Here is a 15,870-nt window from a genome sequence, read left to right on the forward strand (position 1 = left end):
GGGGGAGAGAAAAGTGGGGAGGACCCAAGTAGGGGGGGCCTCTCCAGTCCCACCCAGTTTAGGGAATGCCTCTGCCTCCTACCCCCCCTTCACCTGGCTCTTAAAGGGCCGGGCCCCTGACCCGCGGCTATTTAAGGCAGAGGGGCGGCGGCAGGCAGCAGCTGCGGTAGGACTGCTCTGGGAGGAGTGGACCCGGTAAAAATCCTGACCATGACCCCACACAGACTGCTGCCGCCACTGCTGCTGCTAACACTGCTGCTCGCTGCCCGCCCAGGAGGGGCCCTGGCACGGTGCCCAGGCTGCGGGCAGGGGGTGCAGGCGGGTTGTCCAGGGGGCTGCATTGAAGAGGAGGATGCGGGGCTGCCCTCAGAGGGGTGTGCGGAAGCGGGGGGCTGCCTCAGGAGAGAGGGGCAGCAGTGCGGGGTCTACACCCCTAACTGCGCTGCAGGGCTGCAGTGCCTGCCGCCGGAGGAAGACCAGGCTCCTCTGCGGGCGCTGCTGTTGGGCCGGGGCCGCTGCCGCCCAGCGCGCGCGCCCACGGGTGAGTCTGCGCCCCGCCCACGTGAGGCCCGCTTCTCAGCAGGCAGGGTCCTGGAGAGGTGGGCGCGGGCAGCTCTACAGGTCTCTGGGTCCTGCCATTGACGCGTCTCCCCACCCACGCACCGTGGGGGGGTCACGTTAGAGGGGCAAAGGGGCAAGTTCAGGGAGGCAGCTAGACGGCTTGGGTGCAGCTAAAGCTGGGCAGTGTCTGAGCTCTCAACCTTTTTTGCCCCCTCTATTGCTTTCTCTTGAGGGGAAACAGGTGGGGAGATGGTGGGGTTTATGGCCATGCTGTATGCCACAGCAACCCAACTCCTTCAGTCCTAGATCCCCAAGTTGGAGAAGGGCCCCAGATGTCCTAAGCTTCCACCTGGAGAGAGAGAAAACAGAACCCCAGATTCCCAAATCTTGCATACATTGAGAGCTATCTCCTCCTCTCCTTTTAATGTCGGGGTGCCCAAGCCACCTGAACATGGGGCCTAGAACGGAAGATGCCCCCAGTCCAGAGTTGTTTCAGGCTACACCAGGGTCAGAGAGTAGGTGCTGCAGATCCCAGTGTTGGGGACTAGAGGTGGGAAAAGAAGGAGTCTGCCAAATCAGGGTTATGATTTAAAACTGCTCAGAATCCTCCATCCACCCTACTCTATCCTACCCCAGAGTGGAGAATAAAAGGTTGAATCAGTGGGTGGGTGGGACAGAAGTGAGTCAGAACCTGAAAAATAGGGGGGAGCAGGAAATGCAAACATCCCCCACCTCAGAGCGTCTGAGCTCCTGGTTTCTTCCATGGGAAGGGATGGGAAATTAACTTGAAGTTCCTTTCAGTCCCTAATGCATGTATTCAGGCTGCTAGGGGTCCTCCTAAATGTGGGGGTCCAAGTGGATCAGAGGAGGCAGTAGGAGCATAGTCGGGGTAGGGTGTTAAATGGAGGAAATGGGGGGCAAGGGCTGAGGAGTGTGGAGGAAAGATTATCAGACCCAGGACTGTAGATGAAGTGGCTCCAGTTGTGAGTAGTAGGCAGATGAGGGCACTATCTAGGTTTGAGGGTTGGGTACCTAAGCAGAAGTTGCTTTGGGCACAGAGGAGGAGAGACAATCCCTTCGGGGGTTGTAGTATCTTAATTTTACGGCTGAGCGACTTCCAAGCAGTTCATGCTCCCCTTCCTGCTTTTCCCTTGCCCTGATGCCCTGACTTATTTCCTCATCTCATTCCATCCTGAGCTCACCCCAGGGTCCCCAGACACCATATGTGAAAATTCCCCAGGGCCAGGAGTGGCCTTCAGGTTAGAAGCCCCCCATTCCCACACCTTTGCCACCTGCCCTCTGCCCATCTTGGTTAAGGACAGAATTGCACATGCTCCTGAGACCACTGGGGTTGAGCTGGGCTGACCAAAAAGGAGAGGCCCCTACTGCCCCAAAAGTAACCACATCTCAGGCCCGGGAGAGGTGGGATGAGTCACAGCAGGGTCACAGCAGGGACACACATTCCACTTGCTAGCTGCTGACCCCTCCCACATCCATTGCTCTTCTGCCCCATCTCCCTGGCTTGGTGCACCCCCTACTGACCACTGGTGGAACAGCCAGGTCTTTCACTCCAAGCCCAAGGCCTCCCAATGTACAGTAGGCCCCCCTTATCCGCTGGAGAATATGTTCCAAGACCCCCAGTGGATGACTGAAACTGAGGATAGTACCAAACTCTAACCAACTTCTTCAACTCTGCCAGAAAGGTGGTAACAGCTTCTACATCAGCAGATGCAGCCTTTCCAATAATTTGTATATCTTTCAGTCCAAACCTGTTCCTGAATCTGTGTAACCATCCCTTACTTGCAATAAATGTCTGGGTGTCATTCATTTCAGGGATCCCTTGCTTAAATCTTCGTACAGGCACAATGTTTTTTTGTTGCAACACATTACCATCAATCAGAACTTTATTTATTTTTAGAGCGAGGGGAAGAGAGGGAGAAAGAGAGGGAGAGAAACATCAATGTGAGAGAGAAATATCAGTTAGTTGCCTCTAGTATGCACCCCAACTGGGGGACCATATCTGAAACCTAGCCATGTGCCCTAACTGGGAATCGAACCAGTGACCTTACACTTTGCTGGACGACACCCAGCCAGGGCTTGCCTTCTTCATCTTAACTAAATACTTACCAAATACTGTGGCCATAACATTTCCACTTTGAGGTTTGACAGCAGAACTAGCATGAATTTATTTTTCCTTCTTCACAATTTCATGTAAAGAAGATTCATTTTACTGTAGATCTTAGCTACCTCAGCATACATTTTTTATTCTTTTCTTACTAAGTTGAGAATTTTCACTTTTTCACTTAAGGGCAGCACTTTTTGGCTCCTTTGGCATATCTGAATTGCCAGCATCACCACTGTTGCACTTTGGGGCCATTGATAAATAAAACAAGGATTACTTGAACGCAAGCACTACGTTACCATGACTGTCAATCTGATAACAGGGATGCCTAATAACTGACTATTGAATGGGGAGCATATACAGCATGGAGAAGCTGGATGAAGGGGTGATTCACATCCTGGGCAAGAAGGAGCACACTACTGACTATTTAAAACTTATAAATTGTTTATTTCTGGAATTTTCTATTTAATATTTTCAGACTGCAGGTAACTGAAACCAGAAATAAAGAGCTACTATTGTATTTGTATTTGTTCATGATTTTTGCTTTCCAAAGTGTTTCTCCTTTATAAGCCTGAAAATTAGTCTGGGGATATTGTCAGGATAGGTAACAATACCATTTGCCAGAGAAAAGAGCTGAGGCCGGGAAAAGATAAGGGCAGAGCCAGATTCTAACCCTCTCACTTGTACTGCTCCAAAAGCACCTCTCTTTGTCCCACCTCAGTGGGTAGAGGTGAGCAAGGCTCTTTTCCACTTGGCTCTGGCCTTTGACATCTGTCTGATTTCTGGCCTCTTCTTCCCCCATCCTCTTGTGGCTGTAGGGGAAAATCCTAAGGAGAGTAAACCCCAAGTGGGGACCACTCGCCAACAGGACGCGAACCGCAGAGACCAGCAAAGGAACCCAGGTTCCTCTACCACTCCTGCCAGGCCCAATCCTGGGGGTGTCCAAGACACTGAGATGGTGCGTTTGGGGCTGGCAGGGAGAAGGAGGGGTGGGGAGCCCTGGAGACCTTCATGTGAGACTACTTCCTTGGGTTCAGAGAAGTCTCCCATGTTAGCCCTGGGGGCGTGACTGGTGGGGCCAGGGGACTGTGCAGTGGAGCTCAGCGGGAGTGGTTCTAAGCTGCTTGCTCTCTCTTCCCCCAGGGCCCGTGCCGCAGACATCTGGACTCAGTGCTACAGCAACTCCAGACCGAGGTTTTCCGTGGGTCTCACACCCTCTACGTGCCTAATTGTGACCATCGTGGCTTCTACCGAAAGCGACAGGTGAGGCCACTCCTCTCCTCCCCTTGGCCCATCAGTACAAGGCTCCTAACAGGGATGAGGCAGGGCTTATGTAATTGCATAAATAAGACACTGTCCCTGCCTTTAAGGATCTCCCAACTTCAGGGCCCACACAAACAGCATAACCACTATACATGGTAGTAGAGGCGTTAGATGCCTGAGGAATGCCTGACTCAGAGGTACACATATGTGAGGCATGTCAGAGTCACCTAGAGGGCTGTCAATGCACAGGTGGTTGAGCTCCACCTGCAGAGCCTGAAAATTTTGCATTTCTAATGCTATCCCTAAGTGATGCTGATTATGTTGGTTTGGGAACCACACTTTGAGAACTACTGTTCTGGCGTAAAAGAACTAGAACAATTTTGTGGGTGGAGTACAGGAGAAGCAAGGGAAGGGAACCCAGCAAGCCTCATGGAACCCTTAGATGTTTCCGCATGCTCAGACTCAGGAGTCCACAGCCCATCCCCCACCCACAGGAAACCTCCCATCTCTCCTGTTGGAGCCTTGGCCCCACCTCTGATCTGCACGCCTCTCTCCTCAGTGCCGTTCCTCGCAGGGGCAGCGCCGAGGTCCCTGTTGGTGTGTGGATCGGATGGGCCAGCTCCTGCCAGCATCCTCGGACAACGATGGAGGTGGAGGATCCCCCTGCTCCACTGGGAGCAGTGGCTAAGGCTGGGTGGGGGCCTGCAGGGCCACTGGCAGGAGCATGAGGCTGTCATCTTGGGTCATTTGTTGAAAAATGAGTTACTCAGGGGCCCTGAGTCACACAATCCACCTTCAGGCTCTGCCCCATTGTCCCCCTCACCCCTGCAACCTCACACATGGAAAGATTGGCTTGGGATATTAATAAAGCTATGTTGGGGGTCTCTGGTCTATGTCTCTGTGTCCATTTCTCACATTTCTGGAGCCCCTGGCCCTTCTTTCTACCCCCTTTAAAGGCCCCCCCCACCCCACCCCATAGCAGTTCTCTTCCTGTGGCTGCCTTCAGTCCTTCCTGCTGTCCTTGGAACAAAGGAGAAGCCTCGCCCACCTACACACCAAGGAGCTGCAGGGACTGGGGGGCTTGGGGGCAGGGCGCAGGTAGAGGTGGGGAGAAACTTAGATTGTGACCTTGTTTCTAACACTGAACTTTGGACGCAGGGGAGAGAAAGAATTAATAGTTAATCCTCAGTAGGAACTTAACAAAGAGGAATTCAACAAAGTGGAACTCTCACAGCACTTACCCTTCTGTTACATCCTGCTAAAAAGGGAAGGAAATTATTATTTATTGCATTCCCCTCATGGGCTGAGCCCTGGCCCATGTGCTTTTACCTGGACTACCTCATTTTGTACTTACAGTAACCTTGTGAGGGAGGGACTTTCGCCCTTGTTTTTTAGAGAAGGAAACTGTGGCTTAAAATATTTACATCACTTGCCTGAAATTACACAGCCAGGAAATGATAAAGGGAAGATTTAAATCTAGTTCTTCCGTATGCCTGGCATTCCTTAGGCACTGACCATGTGTTTGTTTTGTCTATATGCTAACCCAAACCGGTGTAGGGAAGAGCTGACATTCAGGGACCCTGGCACCCAGCACTTCCTGGAGGGGCCACAGCATCGCAATTGTCACAGGTGTCAACCCCATCAGAATATTTATCATATGAATACAGTACTTTCAAGATGACACACTCCTGATCTCACGGTCTAAGGGAGCTGAGTGTGCTGATATCTGAAGAGGTTTCTGACTCCACCTAGACCTTCAGCCTGCTGGGAAGGTGAGCCAGGCTAGGTGATAAGCCTCAGAGAGGCAAAGTCCCCCTTCCAACTACATGCATAGTCACTATTCCCGTGGAGGGAGAGCACGCTTGCTCAGAGCTGGGCATCTGGGTGGTAGGGGGGCTGTTGTAGGGCTGTGCCCTGTCCATTCCTGCAATAGTCCCCAGAGCCTGTAGCTCAGAAGTGCTGCCCTCCAGATCAGATAACCTATCCTGTTCCTGGAGGCCCCCTCCTCCTGAAAAGACTTCAGCCTTCTAAACAGTCTGCTGAGCTGGGCCATGGGAGCTCAGCCGGTTGGCAGGCTGTGAAGGAAAGGAGGGAACACCGCGGAGGCCACCTGCTGCCCAGTCGACACTACCATGGAGCCCAGGGAAGCCCAATTGCGGAAGAGAGCAGGGTGGAGAAAAGAGCAGGAGGACCAGACCGCCGGAGAAGGTGAGCCACCCACCTGGGAGTGCAGAAAGCTCAGATGAGTATACCCTGTTGAGAGGGGGCTCCTGCTGTCTACCTGAAACCCTTCCTGCTGTCCTGGGAGGTGAGAGAAGGCAGACTCTGACCTCTGCCCCCAACCACTAAGCTGGGAGACAGAGGAGAAAAGGGGCATTCATAGCGGTGACCTTGCCTTGCCTTTCTGACTCTAACCTCAGGGGATGAATGGAGAGGCTTTCTGTTCCCTGAGTACCTTGTTTCCAGTAATGTCATCAGGCTCCCTGCTTACCAGTGGCCTCCTCACCCCCTGACAAAATAACTTCCCTTCTCACTGCCCCACCCATGAAACTAGATACTAGATATCTTCTGATTGGGGGGCTGGGAGGCTGCTGAGCACACAGAAAGCATTTCCTGGCAGAAGATGCCTCTGGGCTTGCACAAGACAGCAGAACCCTAACTCCTCCTCCTTGGGTGTGCCCTTTGACCCCATCTCCTAGGAAACACTAAGGTGCTTGGAAGCCGTGACTTGGTGCAATGGACCCAACACATGGAGGTGAGGGGCCTCAGAGGTCAGAGGTCAGAGGTCAATGTGGAGGGAGGCAGGGGTGAGGACCAGTTTGGTGATAAAGACAATTTGTTCTTGGGTTCAAACCCCTCAGTTCAGGTTAGAGCTAAGGGTTAAGATGAAGGGATTTGAAACACAGGTCATCAGGGCAGGGGCCAAAATCAGCCAGTGAACAGTCTTCTGTTAAGAGAGAGAAGGCTAGGGTCGGGGAGAAGACAGTCAAGTCAGAGATGACAAGGTGGTTGGGACTGGAAATGTCACTCCTGCTATTGCTCCTTGATCATCACTGCTGCCCTGGGAAGCCAGAGGGAGATGGATTATTGGGGAACCTGTGGGCAGAAACCATGCTTTCTACCCCTAGCACTTAGAGCACATGGAGAGAAGCCCAGTAAATGCTGGGTGACTGGGAGGATGGCAGACTGGATGGGGGGACAGTGGGCCCTGTTTGTCCTGCAGGCGGTGAAGATGCAGCTGCTGGAGCAAGCACAGAGACAGCTGCTGGAGCTGCTGGATCAGGTCATATCGGAGGCTGTACAATCCTACCCACCACAAGGCAGACCTTTGCCTACCATTCCTCCAGATTCCTTGAGCAAGTAAGAGTCTGAGGAGACAAGGGATGAGGAATGGCTGGAGCAGCCTCCTCCATTGTAAGATTATGAGCAATAAGCACCATCTCATGTGCTTTTTATTGCCTCTGCCTTCCTGGCACTGACCTCCGCCTCCAGCCTTGCTCTGCCCTGGCCCTGGCCCTGACCTGATGCCTGGTCCTGCCCTCTGGCCCTAGCCTTGACCTTCTGCTACTATTGCCCTTGGCTCCCAAGTATTGATCTTCTGCGAGGCCCTGTGTTTGTCCCACTGCCTTTTACCTTTGGGTCCTGACCCAGAACAACTGTCTCAATTCAGGACCCAGGAGCCATCCCTGAGAAAACGGAAAGTTTTTATCATCCGCGAGTCCCTGCTTGAGTAAGTCAGGGAGTGGGAGGAAAAGAAAGAGCTTTGGTTGGGGGTCCAGCACACCTCAGTTCTCATCCCCAGGCTCTAGGTGGTTTGGGAGATGACTTGGAAAGGGTTTTTAAGGTTCAGTTTCACCATTTGCCCCGGGTGGAACCGTGGAAGAAAGGCCACCAGGATAAGTAGTGTCTGGGCTGGAAAGGGTTTTGGACAGATGTGTTCAGTGCCAGAGCTAGTTCACATGACCTTAAGGACCCTTCCACATGACCTTGAGGACCCTTCCACACTGACATTCAGGCCCGTCTCCCTCCAGTGAGCTGATGAAGGTGCAGCATTTCCGGACCATCTACCACATGTTCATCGCAGGCTTGTGTGTCTTCATCATCAGCACTCTGGCCATCGACTTCATTGATGAGGGCAGGTAGGCCCATCTCTTGCCCAGGACAGGCACACAGATCAGATCAGACCCCTTGGGTCCCCAGGGCTTCACCTACCATTGATTATTGCACACACATTAGTGTTGCTTCCAACAACATTCCCCCTAAAACATACATTTAGTTTCTTCCTTCCACAGCCTTGGATGGCCCTTGGTCTGTCCTCCCAGGGTTAGCCACTCTGCAGACAGCCACTCAAGTCCTTCTCAATAGGAACTTTGCCTCAAGGCAGAGATATGTGTGTGTGTGTGTACACATACACACTTCCCACCCCACTCTTTTCCAAATCAATGCTGTTCAGTTAAAGTAGCCTCCTTTGAGCATCTTCCAAGGACCAGCCCTGGGGACCAGGGAGATGAGGGGCAGACCTCATCCCTATCTATGAGGCACTACCAATCTTGTAGCAAAGACAGACAAGCACACACAGTGCTTTGGTGGGCTGGTTCCCCCAGAGAGCACCTCCCCCTCTAGGGGTTGAGCATCAGAAGGCTTTATATGCCTGGGGTCTGTATTTGTAGGCCAACCCTTGCAAAGTAGAGAGTTTAGGAAGCACTAAAATGAAGAGGGCCAAGGATCTGCAAGTTCAGCAACAGTACTTCCTTTTGGTAAAATTGTTGAGTATTATAAGGATCAAATCTCAGTAAAAAGTTAAAATACATGTAAAGTGACAGTCCTTTTTGACCACCCCTTCATCCCCAGACCATTCTCCAGAAGTAACATTTTTAAGAGTTTTGAGAGTTTCCCTCCAAAGCAGTTTCCATGCATTCCATCCATATCTATATAAGGACCAAAGAGATGTATTTTGTGGTGGTTTACATAAATGAGACACTTACTTTACCTATTGTTTTGCTTTCACTCCCTAACAACCTAGTTTAGAGACTTTTCCATGTCAGTCCATTGTTTCAATGACTGCAGTGTCTGAAGATGTCTGATTTTGTTCATTTAGTCCTTTTTTAATGGACATGCAGGTTGTTCCCAATTCTTCACTGTTAAAACTGTATACCCTTTCCTAAAAAATCCTCACCTAAGGATATGGTTATTGATTTTAGACAGAGAGGAAGGGAGAGAGAAAGAGAAACATCAATCCATTGCCTCCTGTACGTGCCCCAACCAGGGATTGAACCCAGAACCTAGGTATGGGCCCTGACTGGAGATCGAACCCGCAACCTTTTTTTTTTCTGGTGTGCAGAATTTTACTCCAATTAACTCAGCCACCTGGCCATGGCAAAACTGTGTACTCTTAATCTAAGTAAACAAAGCACTCAACGACCTGCTGGCACTCCAAAAGAAGAGAAATAATGAAAATCAAAGTTAAAACACTAAATACCTTCTATCCTAACACCTCTGGCATGCAATGTATAGAGCCCTTCTGTAGCACCATAAGATTCACAGAGGGCTCTAACAGCGATTTGGAAGCAAACCCATTTCCCAGTAGAGAGAGTCTCCTCAGGCAACATCCTGCCCTAGAAGTTGAGGCAACAGAGATGCCTTCTTGAACACTTTCAGAGATGAGGACCTCACAACCTTCGCAAGATACCTTAGTTTATCTTCCAAGAGCTCTGGCTGCAGATGAAGGGGATAAGGGTGGGCTACAGACACACTTGTCTACTTTGTCTCTCCGTTCCCATCCCAAGGCTCATGCTGGAGTTTGACCTATTGATCTTCAGCTTCGGACAGCTGCCCTTGGCTCTGATGACATGGGTCGCCATGTTTCTGTCCACTCTGCTGGCGCCCTACCAGTCCCTCCGGCTGTGGGCGAGGCCCCAGGCCGCAGGGGTCTGGATGCTGGGGGCGGGCCTGGGCTGCGCGCTGCTGGCCGCACACACCGCCGTGCTTGGCATACTCCCGGTCCACGTGGCTGCGAAGTATCAGCTCCCGCCTGCCTCCAGCTGTGTCCTCGTCTTTGAGCAGGTGACGGATGGGGCCAATAGTGGCGCGGGGCGGGTGAGCACCAGAGGGCTATGGAGGTCTGATGAGGGAGGGCACTCGATACTGTATTGACGGGGTGGAGCTACTTACTAGGGGCGGAGTTCGTTGCGAGGGATTTGAGCAACAAGCAGGCTCCAAAGAAATCCAAACGAAACAGAAGGGGCCAGGCAAATACAATGTGGCTCCGCAGTCGCAGGGGATTGGCCGAATGAAGGCCTTTTCAGTACCCTCTTACCCTGAATTCATCCCAGCAATAAGGAAATCCGACTAAAAAAATGATGTGCTCTGACCATACATATCTTATGAACTGCCTGCCTCATTCTCTCTCTACCCTCCTCTCTCTTCCCCCGCCTCACTCTCTCCCCGCCCTCCTCTCAAAGGAGAGGACAGAGAGATTGTGATATGCTTAAAGCCACACAGCAACTTTACCTCCCTTCCACTCGTCTCAGGTCAGACTCCTGATGAAAAGCTACTCCTTCCTAAGAGAGACTGCACCGGGTATCTTTCCCGCCAAAGCAGGTGAGGCCTTCTGCGGGGGCTGCTGGGAGCTCAGGTCTCCTGGCTGATTGAATAGAGCCAGCAGTGGCAGGATCCTCAAAAAAATTCTGACTTCCTAAGCCCACCTTGCCCACTGGGCACAGGTCAGGCCTCCAACTGGCCTCTGTGACCTTAGACATTAGGCCTCGATTCCCACTCTGAAAGGTGGCTCCTTTGTTGCCCAGCACTTTTGGCGCTTTCCCATTTCCAGGCCTAGCCTGGAGAAAAGGGGAATGGGTAGTGGAACTTCTGGGTGCCAAATAAAGCTTCAGCCATTGCAGGTTCTGCACCAGAAAATGGGGTGCCTGGAATGGAATGGAAGTAAGAGGGAGGTATTAGAGAGCAGGCTCAGCTCCTGCTCAGTTTCACCCACCCTCACCCCACCTCCAGACCCAATATCCAACCCCTCACACATCCCTTCACCTCTGTCCTATCCAGCTCTCCACACCCTGGTCCCACCCAGCCCACCTCACCTCTGCCCTCTCTCTCTTCCCCCATCGCTGATGGACCCTTCTCACTCCTCCCCAGGTGAGGGGGTCCAGGCCCCCAGTTTCTCCAGCTACCTCTATTTCCTCTTCTGCCCCACACTCATCTACAGGGAGACTTACCCCAGGTAAGACCCTGCACCCCTTCCCCAAATGCTTAGGCCCACCAGTGACCTTGCCCTCCTCCTCTCCTTGAGGTCCCTAGCCTCACCCGAGACATTTCTCAGGAAGCATCCCATCACAGAGATGAGAAAGAAGTGGCAAGTAGTCTACCCCTTCTTGCCCCATCCATGGTGACACAACAATGGTCAGCTGTCCTGGTTTGCCCAGGATTGTCCCTGTTTCAGCACTGAAAATCCTAGGTTCTGCCCTGGCTAGTGTGGCTCAGCTGGTTGGACATCGTTTCACAAAGCAAAAGGTCGCCCGTTCAATTCCCGTTCGGTGGGGGCACATGCCTAAGATGCGGGTTTGGTCAATGTTTCTCTCTCACATTGATGTTTCTTTCCTTCTCTCCCTCCCGTCCCTCTCTCTCTAAAAAGAAATAACTAAAATCTTTAAAAAAGAAAAAAAGAAAGAAAACCCTAGGTCCTAGGAAATCCCTCAGTCCAGAGCAAACTCCAGGTGGTTGGTCACCTTAGTCGACACCCAAGCTAAAATTCCATTTGCCATCTCTACTATGGAAGGTGCAAAGTGTTCTAGACTCCCACCTCCCCAGAAAGTCGTCCCAGGCCTGAGCAGTTGAGGGGTTGTGGAGAGAGGGCTCCAGAACCTGGGTCCTGGCCTGAGCTGGGAACAAGAAACATGTAATCCCCATTGCTGCTGCAGGACACCCAGCGTCAGGTGGAATTATGTGGCCAAGAACTTTGCCCAGGTCAGAAGATGGGGTAGAAGGTTGGACCACCTGTGACTCATGATGGCTGAGGGGGGATTTCTGGGAGTAGGGTGGAGGAAGCCTGGGAAGAAGGTCAGAGGGAAGAGGAGGCAGATGATGGGCCAGAGTACAGAGTGAGGGGGCAGGTGCCAATACCCCTCCTCAAAGTTAGGTGTCCACCACTCTCTCTCCAGGCACTGGGCTGCATCCTCTATGCCTGTTTCATCCTGGGCCGCCTCTGTGTTCCTGTCTTTGCCAACATGAGCCGGGAGCCCTTCAGCACCCGCGCCCTGGTGCTGTCAGTCATGCACGCCACATTGCCAGGTATGCCCACTAAAGCAGGACTGGAATAGGCTGCCTGTGGGAAGCTTAGCTGGGAGTTTCTCACTGCCCTTGCTCTTTACCTTCAGTCAGTTTCAACACCTTCTTCCTCTGAATCTCCCTTCACTTCTGTCCCTTCCTACTGCTGCTCAATGTCAGGGTCTCAGTTCAGTTTGCCATCTGCTCCCCATTTCCACATTAGCCTCTCAACCGGTGTCCCTCCCACCTGAATCTTTCCTCTCCCATCTGCCCCTGAGGACATTGCTGCCCAGATGAACTTCCCTCCTACAGATTAATCATTCCTGACCCTGCTTCAAAACCTCAGTGATTCCCCATTGCTGGTATCTCCAGATAAAATTGAACCTTGGTCTGGCATTCAAGGCCTTTCCTGTGTGTCACACCCCACCAAGAGTCCAGCCATTCCCTGAACTGCATGCACTTTCATGCCCCCAGGACATTTGCTCATACTAGTCTCTCAGCTTGGAATGCTGTTTCACTACTATCCAGTTGTAAAATCCAGTTCCTTCTTGGAGGCCCATGTGAAAGGCCCTCCTTTAGGAAGCCTTTCCTTTCTTAGCCATCAATTAGCATGACCTACCCTATGCTCTGCATTCCCAAGCACATCTATGGCCACCATGTTTGACTCCCAAGACATTTGACCTTGATGTGTGGTTCGACATCTCTCTCTCTCTCTCTCTCTCTCCAACCACTCTGTGAACTCTCAATGGCCAGGGGCTTTGAGAATCGTCTCATAGCCCCAAGATCTGGCATGGAGTTCATGAGCAAATAGATGAATTAATAAATGCATGAATTAGTAAATCACTAGTAAATGATGGGTAAGATTGAAACCCTAGTTGCTGGGCGAAGTCTCCTCAGATCTTCCTGGGGGTTCCAGATGGACCAGTCTAACCTGCAGCCCCTTGTCCTCACTCACCAGGCATCTTCATGCTGCTGCTCATCTTCTTCGCCTTCCTTCACTGCTGGCTCAACGCCTTTGCAGAGATGCTACGATTTGGAGACAGGATGTTCTACCGGGTGAGGCCTGGACCTGGGCCACTTGGGAGGTAGAGGCAGGGAGGGACTGCAGAGTCTTCTATTAAGAGGGAAGGACCTCACTAATGAAAATAGCAGCCTGGATAACACTGGCAGGGGTCCCTGGGGATTGGAGAGGGCCCCTCAGGCAGCATGGAGGAGAGTCAGTTCCTGGGGAGGATGGTGGCTATGTTGGGTGTTGTCTCAGCTGTGCTGTTGGTCTCCCACAGTGAGAAGTGTGCCCTTCTGGGTGTGGTTAAATGCCATCCCTCCACCTCCAGACTAGTCAGGGCTAACTGCTTTTGTGTGGATGGAGAGGAAGTTTCAGAAAGAAGGGGAGTAGCAGGAAAGACAGGGACCCCAGGTCCAGAAGAGGGAACTGAGACAGTGCTTAATGTCTCTATTTTGCCTGGAGGCAGCCCTTGTGGGAGAACATTGGGGTAGAGACAGAAGTCAAGGGGCAGGGTTGGGAGGGTAAGAAGCTGAGAAGCTGAGCCTGGGAAGAGAGAGGGCCCTGATGCTCATCTCCTTCCCACACTCTGACCCTTCCCCTTCTCCAGGACTGGTGGAACTCCACGTCCTTCTCCAACTACTACCGCACTTGGAACGTGGTGGTCCATGACTGGCTGTACAGCTATGTATATCAGGATGGGCTGTGGGTATGGGCTCTGCAGACCCTCCTCAGCTCCTGCAGTTAATGGAGCCTCTCTGGGACAGCCTCTCCTTTCCTACCTCTGCACCATTCAATCTAAGGGCCCTTTGACTTCCATCTGCCCATTCTATCCAATCCAACGGACAGAATTCTTTTTGTGATCCAACTTCCTTTCTTCCTTGTCCTTAACTCCACCCCCTCCACAGAGCCTTTCTTGCCCTCCTAAGGAGCACGCATGTACCAATTTTCAGTTACCAAGAGTTGTTATATACATTTAATCTGTACAATAACCCTATGAAGTAAGTGTTATTATATCCTCTTTTTAAAATTGCATGTAAGGTCCAATGGGCTAATAAAATGCTCTTAAATAAGACATATCAGCCCTTCTGACCCCAAGTCCCATATTCTTTTCATTGCACTGCGTACCTTACTGGCTTTCTTAAGGAGGGGGCTTTTTCTAGAGGGGTCCTGAAGAGAGTCACTCTACTTTCCTCCCCCTTCCCCTGCCAGCTCCTTGGTGGCCAGGCCCGAGGGGCAGCCATGCTGGGTGTGTTCCTGGTCTCTGCAGTCGTCCATGAGTACATCTTCTGTTTTGTCCTGGGTTTCTTCTACCCTGTCATGCTGATACTCTTCCTTGTCATTGGAGGTGAGCTTGGCTTCTGTATGCCACTGGAGGGGGATTCATCCAGAGGGAGGAGGCCTGTGCTCCTGCTCCTGGAGAATCCAGACTGGTGGGGGAGGCCACACACCCAAGACAGAAGGGAGACCTGGGAGCAGGGAGGGAGACAGCATCGGATAGCAGCAAGGAGGTATCCTGGGGGGTGTGGGAGAAGATTTCTGGCTCGAGAGGAGCATCTGAGCAGGACACACATAGAGAGAAACAAAGGGGAGAAAATTGGTGGTGGTTGGGAGGTTCAATATGAGATCCAGGATATTGAAGGGTAAACTGAGGAATCCTGGTTTTACATGAGCCACTTGAGACCTCCATGGGTTTCTGGGGCTGGGTTCAAGATCTTTTCCAATGGGACCTTCCTCTTCAATCTCTTCTCAGTGCCCTGGGATGGGAGAGCAGCCAGGGACACAAGGCACAGGTATCTGGAGTTGGGGTGACAATCTTTTCTCCTGCCCCAGGAACAATGAACTTCATGATGCATGACCGGCACACAGGTCCAGCGTGGAACGTGCTGATGTGGACAATGCTCTTTCTGGGCCAGGGCATCCAGGTCAGCCTGTACTGCCAGGAGTGGTATGCACGGCGGCACTGCCCCCTGACCCAGGTAAGGAAGTATGACACCCACACTCAACACCCCATCCAGGAGTACACGCCTCCCCTTCCCAGCAGCTAGCCTCCTATTTTTACCCACTTCAACAGCTACGATCTGGGGCCAGGGCCGGGTTGGGGTTGATGGGCTCCCGTGTCTTGAGTGCAGAGTGGGCACTGGGAGGGACCTCATTCACAACTCCCTTTCTCTGGCACAGACAACCTTCTGGGGGCTGGTGACACCTCGATCGTGGTCCTGCCATACTTAGAGGTCAGGGCACCCTCACTGTCCTGTTGATACCACCAAGTTCTTCTCTGCCTGCAAAGCCTGGGACCAGGGCTCATCTCTCTGCACTCCAAGACCTAGCTCTGAGGCAAGGGGACCCAGCATGCATGACTGCACCAGAGAACTCCAGAGCCTGAGATCTGTGGGCCTAAGGTGGCTGAGCACAGACACAGAGTGGTGCTGGCTCTTGAGCCCTTATCCCCATAGACTGGGCACAGGGCACCCCCCCCCCCCGACTCCCCACTCCATGGCTATCCAGACTTAAAGACACTCAAAGGACCTCACATATTTGTTGAATGTTTGGGGACTTACAGACACCTGAGACCACCAAGGTCTGAGAAGGGTTTGGACGTCTTTTTGTACTTCTAGTACAATAATAAACTCTGTGTTTCTTTTTA

At 52.1% G+C, this 15,870-nt stretch overlaps 2 protein-coding genes across 2 annotated transcripts; both read left to right on the top strand.

The window, feature by feature from the left end:
• The first annotated feature begins 117 nt into the window (after nucleotides 1-117).
• Nucleotides 118-4,835, top strand: IGFBP6 (insulin like growth factor binding protein 6). The gene is made up of 4 exons (XM_090273241.1): nucleotides 118-541; nucleotides 3,502-3,641; nucleotides 3,827-3,946; nucleotides 4,506-4,835. The coding sequence occupies exons 1-4, from the start codon at nucleotides 211-213 to the stop codon at nucleotides 4,632-4,634; spliced, it is 720 nt and encodes a 239-aa protein (XP_090129367.1). The 5' UTR covers nucleotides 118-210; the 3' UTR covers nucleotides 4,635-4,835.
• Nucleotides 4,836-5,519: 684 nt separating this feature from the next.
• Nucleotides 5,520-15,870, top strand: SOAT2 (sterol O-acyltransferase 2). The gene is made up of 15 exons (XM_090273242.1): nucleotides 5,520-6,154; nucleotides 6,646-6,701; nucleotides 7,170-7,306; nucleotides 7,617-7,676; nucleotides 7,978-8,085; nucleotides 9,733-10,009; nucleotides 10,477-10,546; nucleotides 11,093-11,177; nucleotides 11,875-11,920; nucleotides 12,115-12,244; nucleotides 13,179-13,276; nucleotides 13,834-13,932; nucleotides 14,436-14,571; nucleotides 15,057-15,202; nucleotides 15,405-15,870. The coding sequence occupies exons 1-15, from the start codon at nucleotides 6,079-6,081 to the stop codon at nucleotides 15,453-15,455; spliced, it is 1,575 nt and encodes a 524-aa protein (XP_090129368.1). The 5' UTR covers nucleotides 5,520-6,078; the 3' UTR covers nucleotides 15,456-15,870.

This window comes from Furipterus horrens, unplaced genomic scaffold (genome assembly GCF_987537825.1).
Source record: "Furipterus horrens unplaced genomic scaffold, mFurHor1.1.pri manual_scaffold_4, whole genome shotgun sequence".
Classification (NCBI taxonomy): Eukaryota; Metazoa; Chordata; class Mammalia; order Chiroptera; family Furipteridae; genus Furipterus; species Furipterus horrens.

Bases quoted from the DNA above. Each gene is read 5' to 3' on its own strand.
- IGFBP6 (XM_090273241.1), top strand. From the start codon at position 211: ATGACCCCACACAGACTGCTGCCGCCACTGCTGCTGCTAACACTGCTG. The intron at 542-3,501 runs GTGAGTCTGCGC...TTGTGGCTGTAG, and splicing joins CCCAGCGCGCGCGCCCACGG to GGGAAAATCCTAAGGAGAGT. The intron at 3,642-3,826 runs GTGCGTTTGGGG...CTCTTCCCCCAG, and splicing joins GTGTCCAAGACACTGAGATG to GGCCCGTGCCGCAGACATCT.
- SOAT2 (XM_090273242.1), top strand. From the start codon at position 6,079: ATGGAGCCCAGGGAAGCCCAATTGCGGAAGAGAGCAGGGTGGAGAAAA. The intron at 6,702-7,169 runs GTGAGGGGCCTC...TTTGTCCTGCAG, and splicing joins AATGGACCCAACACATGGAG to GCGGTGAAGATGCAGCTGCT. The intron at 8,086-9,732 runs GTAGGCCCATCT...TCCCATCCCAAG, and splicing joins GACTTCATTGATGAGGGCAG to GCTCATGCTGGAGTTTGACC.